Source organism: Leptosomus discolor, chromosome 14, assembly GCF_034619465.1.
Source record: "Leptosomus discolor isolate bLepDis1 chromosome 14, bLepDis1.hap2, whole genome shotgun sequence".
NCBI lineage: Eukaryota > Metazoa > Chordata > Aves > Leptosomiformes > Leptosomidae > Leptosomus > Leptosomus discolor.
The window spans coordinates 4798021-4818719 of NC_141404.1; the positions used below are offsets into that span (position 1 = coordinate 4798021).

The following is a 20699-nucleotide window of genomic DNA, read 5'->3' on the forward strand; positions in this document are numbered from 1 at the left end:
TTTCAAACGTGTGAGAGCTTCAAGGCTGCGGGCTGCTCTGTTATGGGTGATATATTCTCCCCCTGCCCCAGGCCTGGGTCTGAAGTAAGAAATGTTATTCCTTGGCAGCCAACGTGGATTTCTGCTTTATTGCATCTGTGGCTATCCCTGAATGCTTTGAGAGGCAACCACGGTGCTTGGAATTTTACCCAGTGCTTATTTTCATTAATGGGGATACTAATAAACATTTTCCTCTGGTCTCTCCAGGCCACTCAGGAATGCTCTTGGAAAGCACAGACAAATTCCAGGTCAGGATTCCTGTTGCTTGCTATTATTGTATGTGAAGAGTGAAATCATTCCTCTCTTTGCTTAGATTTGTTCATGAACACACCAAAAGACTTCTGGTAGCTCCAGCATCTCTCCTCCACCGTGGTTGAGGAGCTTTATTTTGACATGGCTAAGCAGATGTACTATGAAAAAGTCCAGAAGATCTAAAAAATATCCACAATGTGCATCAGACTATTTTATTTTGTTTCTCCAACCCTTGTAATCAGCATTTTTAGGATTGCATTTAAAATGGAAGAACAGGAAGCAGCGTGGCGAGGACTCTCTCCTGTCACATCGTGCACTGAGTTGTACAACACAACAGCCTCAAATCTCTTTCAATCCATCACTTATTTCCCTCTAGAAACTTTTTTTTTCGCTGTATTGTCTTTGACTGTTATTTATTTATTTGGTTAGTTGACTTCAAGGGACATTTCTCCTGGCTGCATAAAGACATTTTACAAACAAATGCATGGAAACATTTTTGATAACGCTGCAGAAACAGCCAGCGCGCCGGGTCCCCGTGGGCAGGTAATGCTTTGTGTCATCCAGCAGCCACCGCTCTGCTCGATTAAGGAGCAGCATTTTTCACAGCCGGCACGGCTGCTACAACAAGAGGCCCCAAGCAGCAGCGAGGACCAAAGCGGGAGGAATTAAAGGGCTGCTCGAGGTTCCATAGGGCTCTAAGGACTCCCCTGGGGAGGATAAAAAAGAATTAGAAAGGGCTTTTATTGACGAGGATATGTTGCTTGTGCTTTGATACGCACACAAAGGAGAGTAATTGTAAGTATGGGGAGGAAGGTTCTCCGTGGCTGAAACTATCATTTATACCCTGTGGTGAGTTAAAAAACCCCTCAGCTAAGAACTTGGGTAGACACTCTACCTCCTGTAGTGTTTTGCAAGCCACCCTGAAAGGCCCAAGGCCCAAATAAGGGTTACTAAATAGTCAGAAAGGATTATAAAGCAGCAATAGATAACGAATATGTCCCCCTGGCCCGTTTCAAAGAGCTGCACATGTCCCGCAGCACCCCGAGACACTGAGAGGGAAGGAAAGATGAGCATCACCAGGAGCAAAACATGTTCTGCACAACAACCACCTTTGGATGAGCCTGCACCTGCCAAAGGAGAGGCAAACACAGCGGAGGCATCTGTTCAGCATCTGGAGAGGAGAGCATCTGCTTCGAGACACCCCAACGTTTACTTTGAGTGAGAAATCGTTGCTCTAGCTGTAATACTTCACAAGCAAGACATATCAAGTGAATGGAATCCACACAAATGAGGTCGTTAGCATAACCGAATACGCTCTTCCTTCAAGAATGAAAAATATGAGTAATTCCCTGGCAAGGCCCAATTACAGCCTGCCAGCACTAGCACATGGGTTATATCTATTATGAAATAATAAGATAACATTAATAGGATTCCCAGAAAGAACATTAGACAGCCAATCTCCCAACCGAGTACAACTGGTCTAACTGTTCAGGCTGTCTCCTGCCTGTGTAACTCAACACTCGCCAAGTCTTTCTTGTCATCTTCAGTGGGAAAAGTTCAGGTCTACCAGCTTTTAAGCAAGAAGCTCCAAGCGGGAAATGGGGCGAGAGCTCTGGGAGTGCTGAGAAACACTGTGTAGCTGCTCTCTTTTCAGGAGTTTCAGTGTCAGACATAAACGTGATAGCTACAGCAAACAATCATAATGCTCGTGAAATGTAACTGTAGATACAGAGCAATGCTGGCAGCTGTATATTGGGTCATTAACCTGAGTGCACAGGCATGGCTCAGACACGTGCTGGCAGTGCTTCCAGCCTCTCACTCAGAGCAGCTGAATAACCCTTTTTTAGACCATTTCCTCGCGTCCTGAGGCTCACGACCCTGCATGCACACACAGAACCCAGACCGGTTTCACAGCTGTATCAGCACAGACAAGGAACTGGGCTCATGGTCTTTCAGATGAGCATCATCCCCCCCTTGCTGAGATACCTATGGAGGTAAGCTTAGGGAAAAAAAAAAAATAGACAAAAAGTCATAGTTGAGCGTAATATCGCATGTTGCTCAGAAGCCTGGTAGGACAGGAGGCAGCTGTGAACTCCATCACTGTAATTTAGCAAGATGCATCTCAGACACTGGCAAGGAACATACAGCTCTCCAGGACCAAGGACACACTGATGCCAGCAGTCAGACGCGGCAAGTTTGGCAGGTGGCTAAATTGGCTCCACAGCCTCACCGGCCCTTGTCGGGGAAGGGAAGATGCTGAGTCTCAGCACAGAGGGCTGTAATGAGGATTAATAAGGCGTGTGAAGATGCCCTGTAATTGTCTGGCTGGCTGTTTCCTTTGCACCTTATGTTATCATTTACGCTTGTGCAAAGTGGCTGTAAAATGCTCCAGGTCTGATTCAATATAACTCCACAGACTCTTTGTACAGGTGTAAATTGCTCTGTGACGTTCAGGGCAGTGTCTAAATGGAAACTAATCTGATCATCTCTGTTGTCTTTTTTTTTCCTGTAAAATCCTCTGCAGCCAATTGAACATTTTAATGCCCAATAAGCTACAAAATATCAGGTATTTCATGCATGAACTTACTCCCCAGAAATAGAATCTGCAGTGCTGGCCCCAAGGAGGGCTGGAGCTGCATCAAGATGCTGTGGCTGGGCCACCAGCTCCTTGATCCTGTGAGCTGGCTGCTGCCCACAGCTGTAAGACCAAGCAGAGGAACATTCACATCATAAACCTCGGGGGTTGGTGCTCAGTGATGGAGAGTCTGAACCCAGGAGAAGCCATGAAAAATGAGGTAACAACATAATTTTGGTGGGAATGGGCAAAAAACAATGCCCGACCTTGCCCAGACATAGGAAAAAACAACTGCAGAGTTATGGCAGCTGTAAAATGAGCCTGAACTAAAACATATGAGCTGATATTACAGGGAATAACCCTTAAGAAGTGGAAGGTTTTGATAGACGCACTCCTACAGGTAACTTCAGTGCCTGGCAGCTGCAAGGCTCCAGTAATGAATGTCAGACTGCTGGCCAGCTGCGAGGAGGATCAACATCTATTTGCCTTCAGTGGAAGCAGCATCAGTTTGACATATGACATTCAAATTATATGAACTTTCAAAGTGTAGTTAAATGATTGCTGTTCGACCTGAAACCTTGAATCCACCGAAGCAACCTCGCAGCCGTTTACCTTAGCTCTGTGGGGGACTGAATCACTGGGCTTGAGAATGAAAGATCAAAGTGTTTCTGCAAATTCAGTCCATGCTATGTCGTGTGTCCAGCTTGATACCGTATGTGTGCCTGAGTGATCAGAGGGGTAAAAATGGTCCTCCTGCTTCTGTGTCTTTTGGCTCTGCAGATGACTGCTGCTGGCACACATGGGACTGAGGAGCCAGAGATGTCTCTGTGTGACAGACAGATGGTGAGAGGCTGGGGGGCATGAAATTTGGGGCCGTGGGATGGAATGGGGTGAGAAAAAAGGGTTCTCCCAGCTTGGTCCTGTCCCGCAGTCCAGTACCCCCTTCTCCTGGCATCCTCTGCAGTGGTGGGCTCCTCTTTGAGGTTCTTCTGCATTTTGCCTTGCAGGATGCCAGCCCAGCCTGTGCCGTGTCCATCACCAGCTCGTTTTTGAGTTGTCCATGAAATGGGCGCTGCAAAGAATTTCCCTCTCTATTTTAGGAGACTTTGTTATGCACTTGTTACATTAGCCTGTCAGCTTAATACCAGCAGTCATATCACTTTTATAACCTACCTGCTGAAGTGCTTTTGCTTGCAATCCTCACACTAAAACAACAGCTCAGGACCGAAGCTATGCAGGGAAAAAAATCACTGCTTCCTGACCTTTGGGCAAACTCTGTGGGCTGATTATTCCATCGATTTTAACCGAATTGAGCATTCAATAAGGGTGTCTGGAGGCCTGTCTGTCTTCAGCAGTGGGTCCGGTACAGCACCAGGAGCAATAATATGGACAACCTCTATTCAAGCCTGGGTCAGGGTCAGGAAAGCTCCAAGTGTCTTGCAAATTGTGGCAGGCACGACCACTCTACTGGGACCAACCCGGGGACCTCCCGCTCGCTGGCTCGCACAGCGATGGGAGAAGACCAAGAGCCAGAAAAGCACTCAAACACATGTTAAGCCTGGCAGCGATACCACTTCAAGGAGTGAGCACCAAGTTAAGTGCAAGTGGGTGCTCTCTCTTGAAACAAGTCTAAATAATTGAAGTGCAAGTGAATGGGGCCAGATTTGATGCTGGACTATCCTTCCAGAAGGAGGTGTTGCTAAGCTGAAGCTATGTTTGCATTAGGAAGCAGTGCTGTGCTATAGGATGGGCAGAGCAAAGGAGTTGATGCTGAGGGCCCTATATTTGTCCTATATGTTTTTTAGGGGGAGTAGAGGACTTGCTTCAAGCTGTCAGCAGCTGGAGCACGTTAGATGAGCTCCTGAAGCGCTTCTGCTTTAGTGTCACCCAAAAGGAAATCCATTTGCTCACTCTGTGACCTTGCTGTGCCCTGGATCAAAGCACGGCATAAGGCGGACACACACCAAAACTCGCCATTGCTTAGCCGCAAATAATTTTTAAAAAAATTTTATGTGCCGGTAAACTGAGGCAGGCAGCTGTCAAAGAGCACAGCTTTGTTTCCCTCTAGCTACGGGACAGTGCTCATTACCTCTGGAAATCATACCAGGAAGAGTTCACACAGAAAACCCCCCAGATAGCTCCTCAGTCAGGAGCAAAGCCAAGAAACAGCATCCTGTGTGCTGTGCCTGCTGGAAAACTCACTGTATCCAGGTGGTTCCCCAGTGCGAGGTTCCCCCCAGTCACTCCACAAAGCCAAAACCTGATGGCAAACCTCCCTCTAAGACAAGCGGGAACCAGCAAAGGTGTGCACGTTCTGCTCTGAAGTGTGACCAAACTCAGTGAAATGAAGGTGAGATCTGGCAGGTCTCAGCATTGTTTTGTCCCTTGCCAGAATTCTCCATAGGTGCCGGGAGATACAGCAGTGCCGTGGGTTCGTCGGTCAATCTCTCTGCGGGCACCCCGGCGCTGCCGGTCGCCTGCTTCATCGGCATGGGGTGCCAGCAGATGAAGATGCCTTTGAACAGAGATGAGAGAGGCTGAAATCCTTTGACACCTGCAAGTGAACTGTATATTACCAAAATGTTAAGCAGCTTTGTGAGAGAGATTATCCTGAAGGATGTTTTCCGTAGTGTTGACATTTGTATGTGAGTGATTAATTCCAACACAGGCGTGGAGCAAAAGGCAAAACCCTTCCCTTGCTGCCACCGGGCAAGCTACGGCCTTTGCTCCAGCAAGGTTATTAATTCATCCCTGACCTGTGACACTGTGTGTGACTTTGTCACCCTCATCTTCTTGGTCACCTCTCAAGGCAGAGACCTGGGGATTTTCCGTGCCCCTTCTTGTGAACCGCTGTGATGGTGCAGGCACTTTTTGGCTCTTTGTTCTCCAGGGATCTGACTGCTTCTCTGTTTTGCTGTTCTCCCCTGAGATGTGCCGTCACAGTCAAACACAGTGCCATGGTTTTAAAAAGGAGATGGTAACAGCTGAAAACGAAGATGAATTGTCACTTTTGTACGTTGGTGGCAGAAGGGAGCTGCACTCCTGCAGGTTATGAAGGCAGAAGGGGAAGCTGTGGCTGCCCGAGCTGCTGGGAATTTTCTAACCCTCTCACCCAGCTCATCAGCGACGCTTTAGAGAAGCAGCCTTACTCTTCCCCTACACTTCCAGTCAAGAGTGTCTTTCACTGCAGAATTTAATCTGCTACAGAAAGATTATTATGATTCTTTTGGGCTTTTCTACTAAATTCCTGAAAAATATAAAAAGAAAGTATAAAAAGAATATCTAATAATATAATCTATCTATCTATCTAAGAATATAAAAAAATATATAGACTGCTGTGTGGTGAATAAAGTTCCCAAGCCCAACTTTGCAATAAGAACAACTTCACACCATCAATGACTCTGCTCAGCCATTTATTTTGGACTGTTGTATCGTAAACTCCGCATCTCCAAAAGCAGCTCTTACTACTGGTGATCCACATAGGCATTCATTCAGGCTGTAATGAGTTTTCAGCTCCCAGGAATCCAAGCAGCATTGTATATAGTAGTGACGGGTTTGGACATATATGCACATGCAAGTACTTCACGCAGTTCTGAAATCTGACAGCTTGGAAGCAGAAGACATCCTCCTGTGGAAGGGTACAGCAAAGCAGGTGCATGAGGTATTTAGGAGAGAGCACAGAGAGCACTTTGAAGCCTGTATGAGGTCAGCTGGCCTGCAGCACGGAGCAGATGCTGGAATCAAACCCCTCTGCTTTCACAGAAGGACAAATGCTTGGCTGAGACTAGCAAGACCACATCCTCAGTAACATGTGAGTGAAAGAATGAATTGCAGAAGAGAACTTCTATCTCTACTCTGTAGCACTGATTTTTGAGGATTCTTTGAGGATCCCACCAAAGAATTGAGGAAGCCCAGCCGGGAGAGGTGATGGGACGACATTGTCGTCTGGCCAATGGCTAATGAGATCTACAGATGGATTCACTTGCATTTGGAGGAAAGAGCAGAAGCAGAGACTGGCATCAGCTGGCTACAGAAGAGTTAAGTCAGTTTTTTCTTGCAGTTAGCCCTCCAGTAGCAGTTGTTGGAGGAATAACATGAAATGCAAGTGTACAGGTCTTCTAGAGTCTAAAAAAATGACAAAGTCTATCAAGACTTTCCAGCTCTCAATAGCCAAAGGCAACACATTTCTTCTAGACTGAGGTTCTCCAGGACATCCAAAGGCTCTCAGTGTCACACCCTGCATCACTATTAATTCAGTTCAGTTGGTCTTACAATGGCTTAATATAAATCAAAGACTAAAAGGTGTCATGACAGCAGTATAGATGGTGGCTGTGTTGACAATCCCTGCTACAGGAGATGGCTGCATGCCTGCGGTAAAATAAGCAAACAATCGGGAGATACATGTGGGGCACTTCTCTCCCACTCTGCAAATCTCCGGTCATTAGGGGCAACAGCTTCTCACTGGGCTCCTCCAGTTAACTCATCTGCACTCTGAATCATGCAAAAGCCATCTAAAATCATAAGAAATTCTAAATAAATCAGCATCAGAAAATTTGCCGCAGGCATTCGTTCCTGCAAGGATGTGACCATTTTAACACTTGTCAGGGTCATAGCACACAGCTGAGGAAATGGCCCTGGACAACTCTGCGTTCCCAGGAGAATAAAACCAGAAGACATACACAGTCGCCCAGCAGGCAGTAGGAACAGGAGCAATGGTAACATTACTTAACTATGTGCAATTTGCTCTCCCTATCTTGATTTAAATTACACTGCCAGAAGAGACTGACAGTGTCTGGAATCAAATTGCTTAGAAAAACGCTTCTTCAGAAGGAGAGAAAAAAATGCCCAAATAACTTAAGTGCAAATGGCCTTGCAAAATGCCCATTGTGATCGGGGACAGCGGGAGCTGGGGCTAGTTTTCATTAGGATAATGCTCATGTAATTATAGTGGGCCAAGCCCCTAATGCCTGTTGTGAAATGGGGGTTTGCACCACTGACATTTCTACAGTGCGCGCATCAATCTGGGTCTCCTCTCAAGAGTTAGAGGAGGCATCATCAAGCAAGAGTCTCTGATCTGTTCCTGCTTCCTTCACTTCTCCAGACCAGGATGGGCTCTGGGGACCATCTTCAGGATGATGGGCTGCTTCGGTTGCGTGAAATCTTTTGTGTCCAGAACGAGTGGGATCTTGAGCAGCAGAAAAAAACCCGAAGCTGTCTAACTTGGGAACAAGAACAGTCATGACACTGACAGGACACCCTACAGCCACAGGTCTCTTAGCCACCCCTTGTTCTCAATGCATTTTCTAGCTTACAGCTGTATTTATAGCAGGACTACCCATATTGCTCATGCAAAACAGCTTTAAGATGGGATTTAATAGTCCTCAGCTCTTGAATAAATTGGTTAGTGAATTCTGGCTTTCACATGGCACAGTAGGAAGAGCTGCACTGATCAACAGGCTGCACGTGGCGGGAAAACCAGCCAAAATCCATCCGGGGAGCCACAGCTAAGGAGGGACACACAGAGCCATTTTGTTTAGTGGTGAAGTGTGTCAGCGCTAAGGGGAGCTAGATTGTAATGGGAGCTGGAGGAGCCATAAGCTCTCTGGGAAGAATGAAACTAAGATTGCTGCTCAGGCGGAGCACCAAAGAAAAAGCGTCCTCACACAGAAAAGTGAGGGTGTCCCTTGGGGGTGGGCTGGAAATTTCAATAAAAAGAACATTTAAAATTGGTGTTGGAGGCAGTCACCTTGCAGGGGAGGGAAGAGTGTTTTACCAAGTCTCCTCCATCAATCCGATGCTGCTCGTATCCCAGCTCTCCTTCTCCCCATCAGGATAATACACCCCACAGCCTGACAAGCTATATTGAAATCCCCATACCCCAGTATGCTTTGCCTCAGCAAATTTAAGCAATGTGGCTCAGAGCCCAGTGTGCCATCAGCGGAGGAGTGAAAGGAGGCTGCAGCTTCCATATACATGTTCCAAAGAGATGTTCTGGCATGAATTTTTCCCTCCTGCTCTGATCTGATGTACGTGACACCTTCTGTAAAAAAAAGGGCTGAAAGAGCCCCATAAACCTATGGGCACCAATAATACAATACATATTTAACTTGTCTCCTTTTAATTAAAGGCAGTTATAAAAAGAATCAATTTTATGGATTGCAGAGGACTAGAAAAATGTCATTAGACTTGAGGGAGGGTGGATAGGTCACTGCATTGTTAATGGACTATTACAGTCTTTCACCTCCAGGTTACTAGTTGAGTTGAAATCTGCATCTGCAGAGATTCCAGCTGAGCAGCCGTGCCAAGTAATAATTTAATAAGGATTTTTCTGTTTCTTACAACAAACGTCCTTTGAATATACTTGCTGCCCCCTCTGCTCCGATTTCCCAAGCTCACCTCGTGAACAAAAAGTATTAATGGCAATGCCTTTCATGGCAGTCAATCCAGAAAGCCAGGTAGGCATTGGAAGCTAACACCAAACACAGAGCTACCTGCCTCTGAGTCACAAGCAGTTGCCGTGTTTTTAGGAGGCCTTGCTTGACATATAATTTCCAACAGCCATCAGATTTACTTTATGTCAGACAGCCCTGTCTTGCAGGGCCTGACCCATCAGCACTGCATGCGGCATTCACAGGGATCCTGGCCAAAACCTGGCAGGATCCTGCGTAGCCTCGAAGGGGGAGAGGGTTGCCAATTCAAATTTAGCTCAGATGGCGCTTGCTTGAAAATTGTTACCCTTTAGAGACTGCCCGGTGGCCCACAAGAGGTGAATTTTGGTGTCTTGGGATCTCTCACAGTGAATAGCCGTGTTTGTGTTGCAAAGTGAAGCTTTGGAGAAGGCTGGGTGGGCTGGGGAGATACTCCCTTTCTGCTCTCAGGAGCAGGGTCTTCCTGAACTGGGTCAAGGCAGACTGGCAGTGCACCATGGGGGAGCGAGCACCCCATGACTTAGGTGCACCCAACATTAAATTTGCTTTTGTAGAGGCTTAAAAAAATGTGTCAGTAACTTGTAGTGAGGCATGTAAATCAACTGAGAAGATTTAAATCCAGTTATTCCCATACGCGCCTCTAATCCACAGTGAAATCTTCCTCCTTGATCTCTGTGTGAAGTAGTAAAACCCAAGTCTGCAGACAAGGTTCAGTGGTCCTGAAGCTGGCGGTCTCTGAAGTCCTCAGGGAAGAGAGGGATTTAGTGTGCATGAGGGACAGTTCCCTGTTTGTCCTGAGACGTAGGCAAGTGAGGGCACAGGACCATCTCAGTGGGACTAAAGGGCAGATAATGAAACGCATCTTCCCATATCCTCACCGGAGTATCTTTGCAGGTTCTGAATGAGAAGTTCTGCAACAGGACGACCGCAGCCACTTTCACAGTGAGGAGAGCAAACCTCGTTCCTATGCAGTTCCTGGGGCCAGTCCCAACAGCAGGAAGGTGTAAGGGTCAATAGACTCTTTGCTCTCTTTACTGAACCCGATTACAACAACAGAAAAATTAGAAAGAGCTACTGTTCCAGGATGTGGCAGCTTTCAGATCTGAAGTGATGAGGGGTCTGGGAAGGCAAAAGCCTTTTGTCTTTCTGTGTGTATTAGAAGAACCCAGCTAAGTCCCTTATTTCTGTCTTAACAGATACCTTATGCCTTTGCTTTTATCCTGCTGCTTGGAGTTGGTCCATCAGGTGAACAGGGAATACCTGAAATATGCTAATGGATTTCATAACTACTCTTTTCTCAGAACTCCCTCTTAGCTCAAAAACTGAACCCAGATTTCAAACCCTAAACCACACAGGTCTGCAGCTTCACGTCTTCTCTTTAGATCAAAGGACTGAGCTAACACAAAGACGTTCTCCCCCTGCATGACTAAAGGCAGAGTTGCTTTTGAGACATGCCAGCCATTCCTCTCCTCATCATGAAAAACAGGGAAGAACAATCAGCTTCACAGAGAAATTTGCCACTGAGCATTTTCAGTAATACTTCCTAGTGATCAGTTAGTTTTCATGTCAGAAAGCTTTTCATTCACAATGTGTGGGGTCTGGGTACGAACCCCAGCCATGCTAAGTCAGCAGTGAAGCCTCTCACTACTGAGACACCAGCACATCCCTCTGATGAACTCCCAGCAAGGCAGATGATTCCCTAGAGAGCCCACATCCAGCTACCCATGCCTGGTTTGTCAGCCAGAGTAAGGACGGAGCTACTGGAGTAACTGGTGTAACATGCCCATCGCCAGAGTATTCTCATTTGGGTTGTTCCTTCTGCATTCAACACAAGGTGACCATAGGGGTCCATGGGTGATTTCACCATCTCCCTCCCTAACTTCTGCCTGATAAATGCTGCCATGTTTTTTCCCAAAGGTCACCGCATCCCTACACCAAGGCTAGCTTCCAAACTCCTGGGGCAAGGGCACAGATCTGGTCCTGCTCTCTCTGGGCCAGCCCTCAACATCTTCTTGGACACCTGGAGACTAGCAGGCCCAGGGGCTCCCAGGTCTGCCTGGGGCTATTGCCTCATTTCACAGGCTCTAACAGAGATTCCTAAGCAAGGATTATTTCATAAAACTTAATTTTTCAACTCAAGTTATTTCCTACCTGTCTTTGCCCTTCCATTGCTGATTTGTACGGCATTGTGCCAGTCACCCAATGGCTCTTGTTTTAATATCTGGCCATAAACCCCTCAGTGTTACAGCTGCCGGGAGCTGCTCTCACTGTCGCTCCCTTCAATGCAGTTAATTAAATTCCATGCACAGTTTATGGATGTAGATCATAAAACTCCCCTCACGGTAACGCTGGGACTAGATGTCAGACAATGATAAATGCCTAATTTAAATGTTATAATCGTGCATTCCCCACTTTTGCTGCCACTTCCACTCTCAGGGCTGAGGTTGAGTGTGCAGCTATTCCCCTCACCTGGCCCTCACTTCTCAGGCCTGAACTCCTCAGGCTCTGGCCAGTACTCTGGGTCATGACCCAGCACATAGGCTGGGATCATGACCACCATGCCCTTTGGAATAGTCACACCATTCTCCTCCCAGAATCCACATGCAGCTCCTATTCCAGCTAAGCACCCACTCCAGCTCGGAGTGAACGTGGCTCCTGAGCACATGGAAAATGGGCACCCATGGTCTGAGTGATGCACTTATCAAGAAAATACAGATCATAGGGCCAACAGCCTCAGCTTGCAATACTTTGATGTGCCATTTCTTCCCCCATACCCTTCTCCTGACTCCCTCCCTGTGATGGAAGACAGCCACTGTGTTGCTGAGCTGCACCTAACAAAGCAAGTGCTAATGGATGTGGTCTTGACAAACAGGGCGACTTCCCCATTTGAGAGGAAGGACTGTACTCAGAAATGGCCCAGTCCTCCTCCAGCTATTGATGCAAAGTGCCAGTGGCATCTGCTTTACCTCCTTCAACTTTCCACTGGTGAAGGCTGGAGACAGCACAGTACGAATCCTTTTCCACTCCTCATCTTCAGCCACAATGAGGGCTGACTCCAGGATCCCGTTCAGACGAAAGTTCTGCACGGGGAGAACATTACAGCAAAAGGGACACTGTTATCCAGGGAGATGGGTGACAGTTTCCAGCCCCCTTCCACGTGACAGAAATAATCGAAAAAACCCACCACAGAGTGTTGATTTGGCCCCTAAAGCCATGTCAGCTCTACCTCCACCAGAAAATACAGAAGCAGAAACAAAAGTGTAAGAGTCATAAGTGATATCAGCCCTAGGGTACATCCAGGCTGATGTCCCAGTGTCCCAGCCAGAGTGGCCCTCACAGACTTTTATTGTTGGTACCATCAACAAACTGGGACGCAACAGAGAGCAACTACTTGTTGAAGGGCTCAGAGAAGGAGAATGGGAACCAAGAAGAAACTCACTCTTTCTTGCTGCATGCTCTCAGTACTGGAGAGCAAAGCACGGGAGTAGATGCCTACCCGGCGATCGGTAAAAATGCTACAGCACTCTTTCACCAGGATGTATTTGATGAGGATGGAGTCCGAAACAGCCAGCATAGGCTGCCTGCCATCAAAAATCCTAAGCCAAGAGAAACCCACAGTCAGTCCATCGCTCACGGTCGGTTGAAGCAAAAGCAGCCTACTTTGTCTGTGGCCAGAGCCATGCATGTTGACTGCTGGAGCCCAAAGGGTTTGGGCCAGCTGAGTCCCCCCTGACAAAACGGCTGAAGGGATGAGGCTGAAACTGTTTCATTATGTAGTAAAACAGGAGAAAGGGAAAGAAAGTGCCAAACACAGAGAGCATGAGCATTTCTAGCCACTATCTGTGATATTAAAGAGTTGCCAAAGCAGTGTGGGTTTAGATAAAAGGCAGCTTTTGCCACGACGTTGATCCCCTGCACTTGAGCTCTCTGAGCTCTGCTTCCACAACTGGTAGCTGGAGTCAATAAATCCGCACTGAACAGCCTACCTGTGAGGTAAAGAGATTTCCCTGCCTGGCCTATGAGGCAATGAGAGGGGAAAAACTCATCTGTCTCCTCCATTTTCCAATCAACAGAGACAGAAAAACTTAAAAGCCGTGGTGTGGGCTAAAGGGCAGGGAGCCTTGGGCCACAGACGGGGGAAGCTGCTGTCTTCAAGAGGCTTGAGAACATTTTATCTTCGGAAAAAACGCGCTAGATTTCATGAAGGGTTTTTTTTGTGCAACAATTCTGCTCCGGTTTGAGAGGTTCTCAATAGAAGCATGATAAGAGGCCCCTGCACAAAACCAGTACTGTGCAGGGAGTAGGGAGGCAGGTTGAAAGGTAACTCGCACCCCAGCTCTGGGAGAAGCAGGGAGCAAGATAAAAAACACCACGGCAGCCTGCAGCTTGCTTTCTGCTCAAGACAGACAGAAAAGCAGCTTCAAAGGCGTGAGGCTCAGTTTGACACCAAGCAGTGGAGGTTATTTTCAAAGCTTATGCAAACAAATGACCCCTCAAACTGGCCACCATTATGCCAGCCCTGCACCATACTGAAATCCCAGCAGGAGAGAAGCCTTGGAGAGATGGCTGGATTCTTTCCCAGTAGTGAACCTGGATTTTCCCAGGCCGTCACTGCTGGAATTACAGTTCTGAGACATGGTGGCAACATACCTTTTTTCATTCTGTTTTGGGGCCACGGAGCACCCCAAATAGGCACTTTTGTTCTGCAGAAAGAAACTACCCCCCCGATTTTGCCATACTTTTCAAAGCACATCTGATCAAAATTCAGGACTCCCTGCAAAAGAAGAAAGGAGAAATGAACAGTTTGTCGGTGAAGAGCGATCAAAGCAGGTCACAGATAGCAGTGTGGTGCATCCCACAGACCCATTGTAAGTGGCAGAGGTTGGGGGGTGCGTGGTAGTTCATGAGTCGTGCAGACACATGGGACATTTGCACTGGAGGGAAAAAAGAGGGCTGAGAGAAAAAAAGAAAAAAAGGCTCTTTCAACTTCCACTAGCCAACCTGAGCTAAAAATGTAATGAAGACAAGGTACTACAGGGTGCACAGTTTGAGCATGAGCAGAGTTAACAGGCACAACTAGATCCCAGGGTGTCCTTTATCTTCAGCTCAACAAGTTAGAGCTGCTACTGCCTTGTTCTCATGAGATCTTCCACTGCAGTTACCGAACCGGAATGATGATGGTTTTTTTGTTTTGCTTTGTTTCCATTAAGATTTTAACTGATGTTACATGTAAGGATGAAACTTATGGGACACATAACGCTCATCATGCATCAACTAAACCATTAGTAAGAGACCATGTGCATGCTGTAAACCCAGCAAACACAAGCTAAAACACCTCTTTCATTGAAGCTAGTACATTTTGTTCTGCGTTTGCAGTCAGTTACCTCTGACCAGCTACTGCCTAGTTATTTGGTAAGGTTTGGTATCTTAATAATATTTGAGTTTCGTTTAGAAATCTGTTTGTCTGACTTAGTCTCAGGCTGGCCCGACAGCAAGTGGCTAGGTGGGGCATCACTGGAGCTAATTCAGCCTCTTCATGGGGTTTCACAAAACACAAAGAAACATGCAGTTCTCAGAAATTATCAGTCTTGGGCATCTCTCCAGTCTTTTATTTTTTTCTTTGTTTCCAATAGAACTTAAGCTGCTGGGGAACAGGTAGAAATCCAGGGAGAAAATAACAACTTAAATTACGAAGTAGTTGAAAAACACAGCAGACCTCATTTAGGTCAACCTGATTTTTTTGTGTTCTCTGTGTGGCCAAATATCTTCCTACCTGAAAGCATCACTTCCATCCATCTGAATCAAGGGCAGAGGAAAGAGATGCCCAAAGGACGGGAAAACCAGCACCACCTACAAGTAAGAATCTAAGGCAGTTATGGAGCAGCAACTGCCAGTACTCACATGCCAGTACCCCAGGAAAGTTCCCAAAAAAGGCAGAGGCTGTGGCCCAGGAATACACAGCTTCTTGAAGGCCTGGAAGGACCATATCCCATAGCTGCCAAGCAAAGAGCACGTGAGATGTATTTATTGTTGTGGTTTGAACCCAGCCAACAGCCAAACACCATGCAGGCACTTGTTCACCCTCCCCCACCCCAGGGCATGGGGGAGAGAATTGGAGGGGCAAAGGTGAGGAGACTCATAGGTTGAGATAAAAAAAAAATTAATAATCGAGGTAAAGTAAAATTAAAATAATAATGATAATAATAGTAATAATAGAATATGCAAACAAGTGATGCACAATGCAATTGCTCACCACCCGCTGACAGATGCCCAGCCTGTTCCCAGCTAGTGAGCCCAAAGGAGAGAAAATCCCAAAACTGCAATTCTGGAAGAGCCCCAGCTTCCTGGCCCACCCTCATCTATATAGTGAGCATGACATTGTATGATATGGAGTATTCCACTGGCCAGTTTTGGTCCATTGCTCTGGCTATGCTCCCTCCCAGCTTCTTGTGCATCTAGCAAGACGTGGGAAGTTGAAAAAAATCTTTGATTTCCTAGCAACAACTAAAACCATCAGTATATCATCAACATTCTTCTCATACCAATTCCCATACTGAATCCAAAACACAGCATTATTCTAGCTACTAAGAAGAAAAATTAGCTCTATCCCAGCCAAAACCAGGACATTTATGCAATGAAAAGAGAAGATTCTTCATCCTGAGCACAGTGAACAGCTTAAATAACTGGTTCCTGTCACCCAGAGAAAGCTGAAATTATGCCCAGTAGCAGCAGACCTGGATACTCTCTTCCTGCAATAAATGCAGGGTCACTTGGGGTACAAGATAATTCTGGGTACATTTTGATACAAGGGCTGAAAGGAGCTGCAGCCCAGCCCAGGCAAACAGGATATATCTGGGCGTCTCAGGTCTTTATTTAGTTCCCCAAATCAGATAACTGTGACTCAGGTGACTGACGAGACGTCTCAGAGGGATTAGGTGCTCAAGCTGAGACCCACCCTTGTGTTTGTCTTTGCAAAGAACTACTGCAATACTCATGTGGTAGAGCCGCAGCAGCCGAGCAGGGACCTCTATTACAACAGCAAAATTAAGCTTTTGCCTGTATAGCTCATTACAGCTCCCTGAGTGACAAAAGCAAATGGGTAATTTTGCCAACATACCTATTTAAACAGGGGTTTCTGCCGGCACAAGCACACGAGCAGACACAGACATCACCCACTGCTCTGCTCCCAGCTTGCAGAGCCCAAGGGCAACCTGACCCCTCTGCAGCCAACCAGAGCTTGCTGCAGTTAAAAACCCGGGAGTTACTCCTCCTTTTGGGTTTGCCGAGAAAAGCAAAAAAAAAGGAAGAAGTTCCTTTTTATTTCCCTCCCAGCCCAGCTTCCTCCTTCCCTTCCAGCTGGCGTGAGGAGGGCGTGGGGGAGCCCTGCAGCCCCACGCTCCCTTTATCAGCCCTTGGCTCTGCCTTGAAGGTATCACAGGGAGACTGAGGATGAGTTTTTAGCATTAATTCATGTACTTGGGCTCTTCATTTGGAGGGTGACTAGCCCCTCCCCAGCTGCAGGCACAGGGTTCTCCTCCTCCCTGGCCACCTGGGGGACCAGCCTCTACTTACAGGACCAGGAGGCTAAGGAAAACGATGAGGAGCAGCCAAGTAACAAAAGAAAAGTTTGGCAGGAGATCCATCGTGTCTCCCAGCCTGCCCTGAGAGCACCCAATCTCCTGTGCAGCCACAGCCTTGGTTTATGATTTTTTTTTTGAGCCACGCTCGCATGACCTTGAAGGAGACATTATCTCGTTTACTCAGTTGCTCAAACTTTAACCCTTGGGCAGATTTCTCCCTGGATTGGGTTGACAATAAGATGCCCAGCCCACACCTCTTGAGATTGGAAACTGCAGAAAGGACAGTTTTTAGAAGAGGAAAAGACAGCAAAAGGCATCCACATCCCTAACAACTTCCACCTGCCTCTGGCCCAAAACCCATGAGATTCTCATGGGGCTGAGAGGGAGCCCTCGGCTGTTCCTACAGCAGCAGTGATGCTGAACCAGACTTATTTCCCTCTTACCCTGTCCAGTCTTGCTTTTGCTGGCTTTGTTGGTTTTATTGAGGGGTATAACTGGGAGGGCTGAGGAACTGCTACTGTCCCCCCCCCCCCAGCTCCTGGGGGTTTCTGGTTGTGCAGATAAAGCTTCCCTTGTACCTCCCCCTCCCATCCCCATTTATGTTGCCCTCCCACACCTAGAAGGGGAAGGGCTGCAGGAGACAGATCTGCTGGGAAACACTTGCCTGAGGCTGAAAGGGGTCCGTTGTCTTCAGGCAGATCCCTCTAGTCCTCAGACTCGGTGGAGAGAAGGATGTGGTCCTGTGGAGGCACAACCTGTGCTCACACCTAAGCCGACGGGAGTTATGGCTGACGTCCCACTGCACAGATCGGTGGCTTTGCTGACTTGCCTCTCTGTGGCTCAAGCCCCAGGAAGCCACCAGGGCATGGGCATGTGGGTAGGAGGTGTCGAGCACCAAACAATCTGCTGGCATGGTGAGAAGCGCACTCGCAAGGAGGTCAGCCAGTGCCAACGCTCCCCAGCCATGGCGATTAGGGATGGGTTCCCATTTCCCCTTTGCCCCAGACTGTTTGCTCTCAGGCATGGGGCTGCACAAGATGACTTTTCTTGTTCAGCTTTAGGCAGCTCTGTCCACCCCAGACACACACACGGGACCAGCTGCTTTCTACCAGAGAAACAGGGAAAATGCGTTATGCACACAGGGAGGCTGCGCAGTGGAGCCTCTGGCCAGTTCAGCTACAGCGTATGCAAACTCTCTGAGCTGATGGGTGGCTGTGGGGATAGGTCAGGACACGGTCTCCTTTGTCCCCATCACACCAGGAAGGACGACGAGACCCCTCCTCTGTGCAGTCCAGTATGGTCCCCTTCCCCATGTCCGCTCAGCCCACCAGTAGACCCACATGGCCAAGGGGAATTGGGCCCCAGCCAAGGACCTCACGTGTACATAATGCTGCCCTGCACCAGGCATTGCTCTCCTGCCTTTGGCACACTCGGCCTTGAAGAAACCAAACTGCTTCTGCAATTATTTGCCAGTCAGTGCAGGCAGACACTGTGTGGCTGTGCCCACAGGCCAGCAGTGGTCTTTGCCTCTGTCCAAACATTTGTTTTGCCTCATAACTCATGCAGTGGGTGCCGAGGCACTGGTGAGTCCAGGGGTCACCTTCACGCCCGCGTGAAAGAGCTGAGCAGCAGCACTTCCATTTTTGGTGGGACAATGTCTCAGACATCCCCAGCTTTGCACAGCCAAGATATGCTCTATGATTCATATAATCAGTGGCTGACAGTAATCAATTAACCAATTTATGGAGCACGTGCCTGGTTCCTGCTTCCTTAGGCTGCTCGGAAGAGCTGAACCCCAGCAGGTTGCTGCAGCAGGAATCTTATTCTCCATTTTATGAGGTCTCCCCTTTATAAGACACCTTGAAGCAGCCATACCCTGGGAGTTATCATTTATTGTTGCATTCAAAGGCCAATTCTCCCTCTCACAGGGTCCCATACCAGAAGGACATAAAGAACTGCGATCACAGAATGGTAGGGATTGGAAGGGACCTCTGGAGATCATCTAGTCCAACCCCCTGCTAAACCAGGTTCACCTACAGCAGGTTGCACAGGATCACATTTGGATGGGTTTTGAATATCTCCAGAGAAGGAGACTCCACAACCTCCCTGGGCAGCCTGTTCCAGGGCTCTGTCACCCTCAGAGGAAAGAAGTTTTTCCTCATGTTCAGATGGAACTCCCTGTCCTCCAGTTTGTGCCTGTTGCCTCTTGTCCTGTCTCTGGGCACCACTGAAAAGAGTCTGGCCCTGTCCTCTTGACACCCGCCCTTTAGACATTCATCAGCATTGATAAGATCTACTCTCAGTCTTCTCCAGGCTAAACAGACCCAGGTCTCTCGGCCTTTCCTCACAAGAGCGATGCTCCAGTCCCTTAATCGACTTCATGGACTTACTCTGGATCCTCTCCAGCAGTTCCCAGTCTCTCTTGAACTGGGGAGCCCAGAGCTGAACACAGCACTCCAGATGTGGCCTCATCAGGGCAGAGTAGAGGGGAAGGAGAACCTCCTTCAACCTGCTGGCCACACTCTTCTCTATGCACCCCAGGTTACCACCAGCCTTCTTGGGGCACATTGCTGGCTTATGGTCAGCTTGCTGTCCACCAGCACTCCCAGGTCCTCCTCTGCAGAGCTGCTCTCCAGCAGGTCGACCCCCAGTCTGTACTGGTGGATGGGGTTATTCCTGCCCAAGTGCAGGACCCTACACTTGCCCTTGTCGAACCTCATGAGGTTTCTCTCTGCTCAACTCTCCAGCCTGTCCGGGCCTTGCTGAATGGCAGCACAGCCCTGTGGCCTGGCAGCCACTCCTCCCAGTTTTGTGTCATCAGCAAACTTGCTCAGGGCACCCTCTGTGCCTTCATCTAGGTCATTGATGAATATGTTGAACAAGACATGCTGGTGCCCCGGGTGCTGGGGCAGCAACTCCCCAGATGGGATTAGCTGTATTTCTTCCCTCGCACAAACTCTTTGATTTTCCAATAATCTCTGCTAAAAGCCATTGTGATTTCTCAGAGGGAAGTGGGTTTATAGTTCAGTATTTTCTCCTCTCTCAGACAGAAACTGAGGCAAAGACAGGCCTCAGAGGAGACCAAGGATGTTAGCTACCCCTGAAAAAGTAAATAAACTGTGCAGCAACTTCACATGCAATGAAATGGCTTGTTTGTCCAAAACAGGTTTGAGTGGGAGCAATCTATTGATCTAGAGGTGACACTCTAAGGAGAGCACAGGATGCAGAGCCTGATCAAACCTGAGGTGCTTCGTCATACAGCTGAGGGATCAGACAGTGACACCGTCCCCCTGACCCATTTCACATCAGGAGCACTTCTCTTCCTGCAGGGACATGCTCTGCAAACCTCCCGGCGACCCTACAGTGACGAACAGTCAGGAGGGGAAACCCATAGGGCTGGTGGCAGGGATGTCACTGCGCAGAGTTCCCGCAGCCAGGCTCTGTAGCATCCCCGCCGGGAGCCACATCTGTCAGGTATGCGTGTGGCTGGTGAGCTCCTGCAAACTCCTTATTTACCTGAGTTTTGGTTTGTTGTTGGCATCTCTCTCAAGGCGCCGTTGTCTTCCTAGCTTCACAGATTTGAGAAAATCATAGTCGATAACAGTCCACCTCCCAACTGAAATTGCTACGACAACTCAGGGCTGCAGGTGGGGTGATCCTGAACACTCATTGGCACATAATTTTATACAAATTGAATGTATGAAAGTGATGCTTTTATACTCAGGCAGCCTTTTGGACCAAATGTGATGCTAGAGTGTGTACTTACTGAGGCTGATTTTTTAATGTATCACCCAGAAGGGATAAAGCAGAGGGGAAGGCTCTCCA

The 20699-nt window shown here is 47.9% G+C and overlaps 1 protein-coding gene across 1 annotated transcript; it reads right to left on the bottom strand.

Annotated features, from left to right (window-relative positions):
* Nucleotides 1-874: 874 nt before the first annotated feature.
* LOC104355108 (cytochrome P450 3A29-like) lies at nt 875-16937 on the bottom strand. Its single transcript, XM_086472824.1, is given in 12 exon segments — nt 875-998; nt 2879-2989; nt 5256-5420; nt 7960-8051; nt 10173-10288; nt 10291-10335; nt 11776-11949; nt 12200-12374; nt 12791-12891; nt 14017-14068; nt 15196-15289; nt 16867-16937. Coding segments are annotated over 12 exon segments (1320 nt in total).
* Between the last annotated feature and the right edge of the window lie 3762 nt (nt 16938-20699).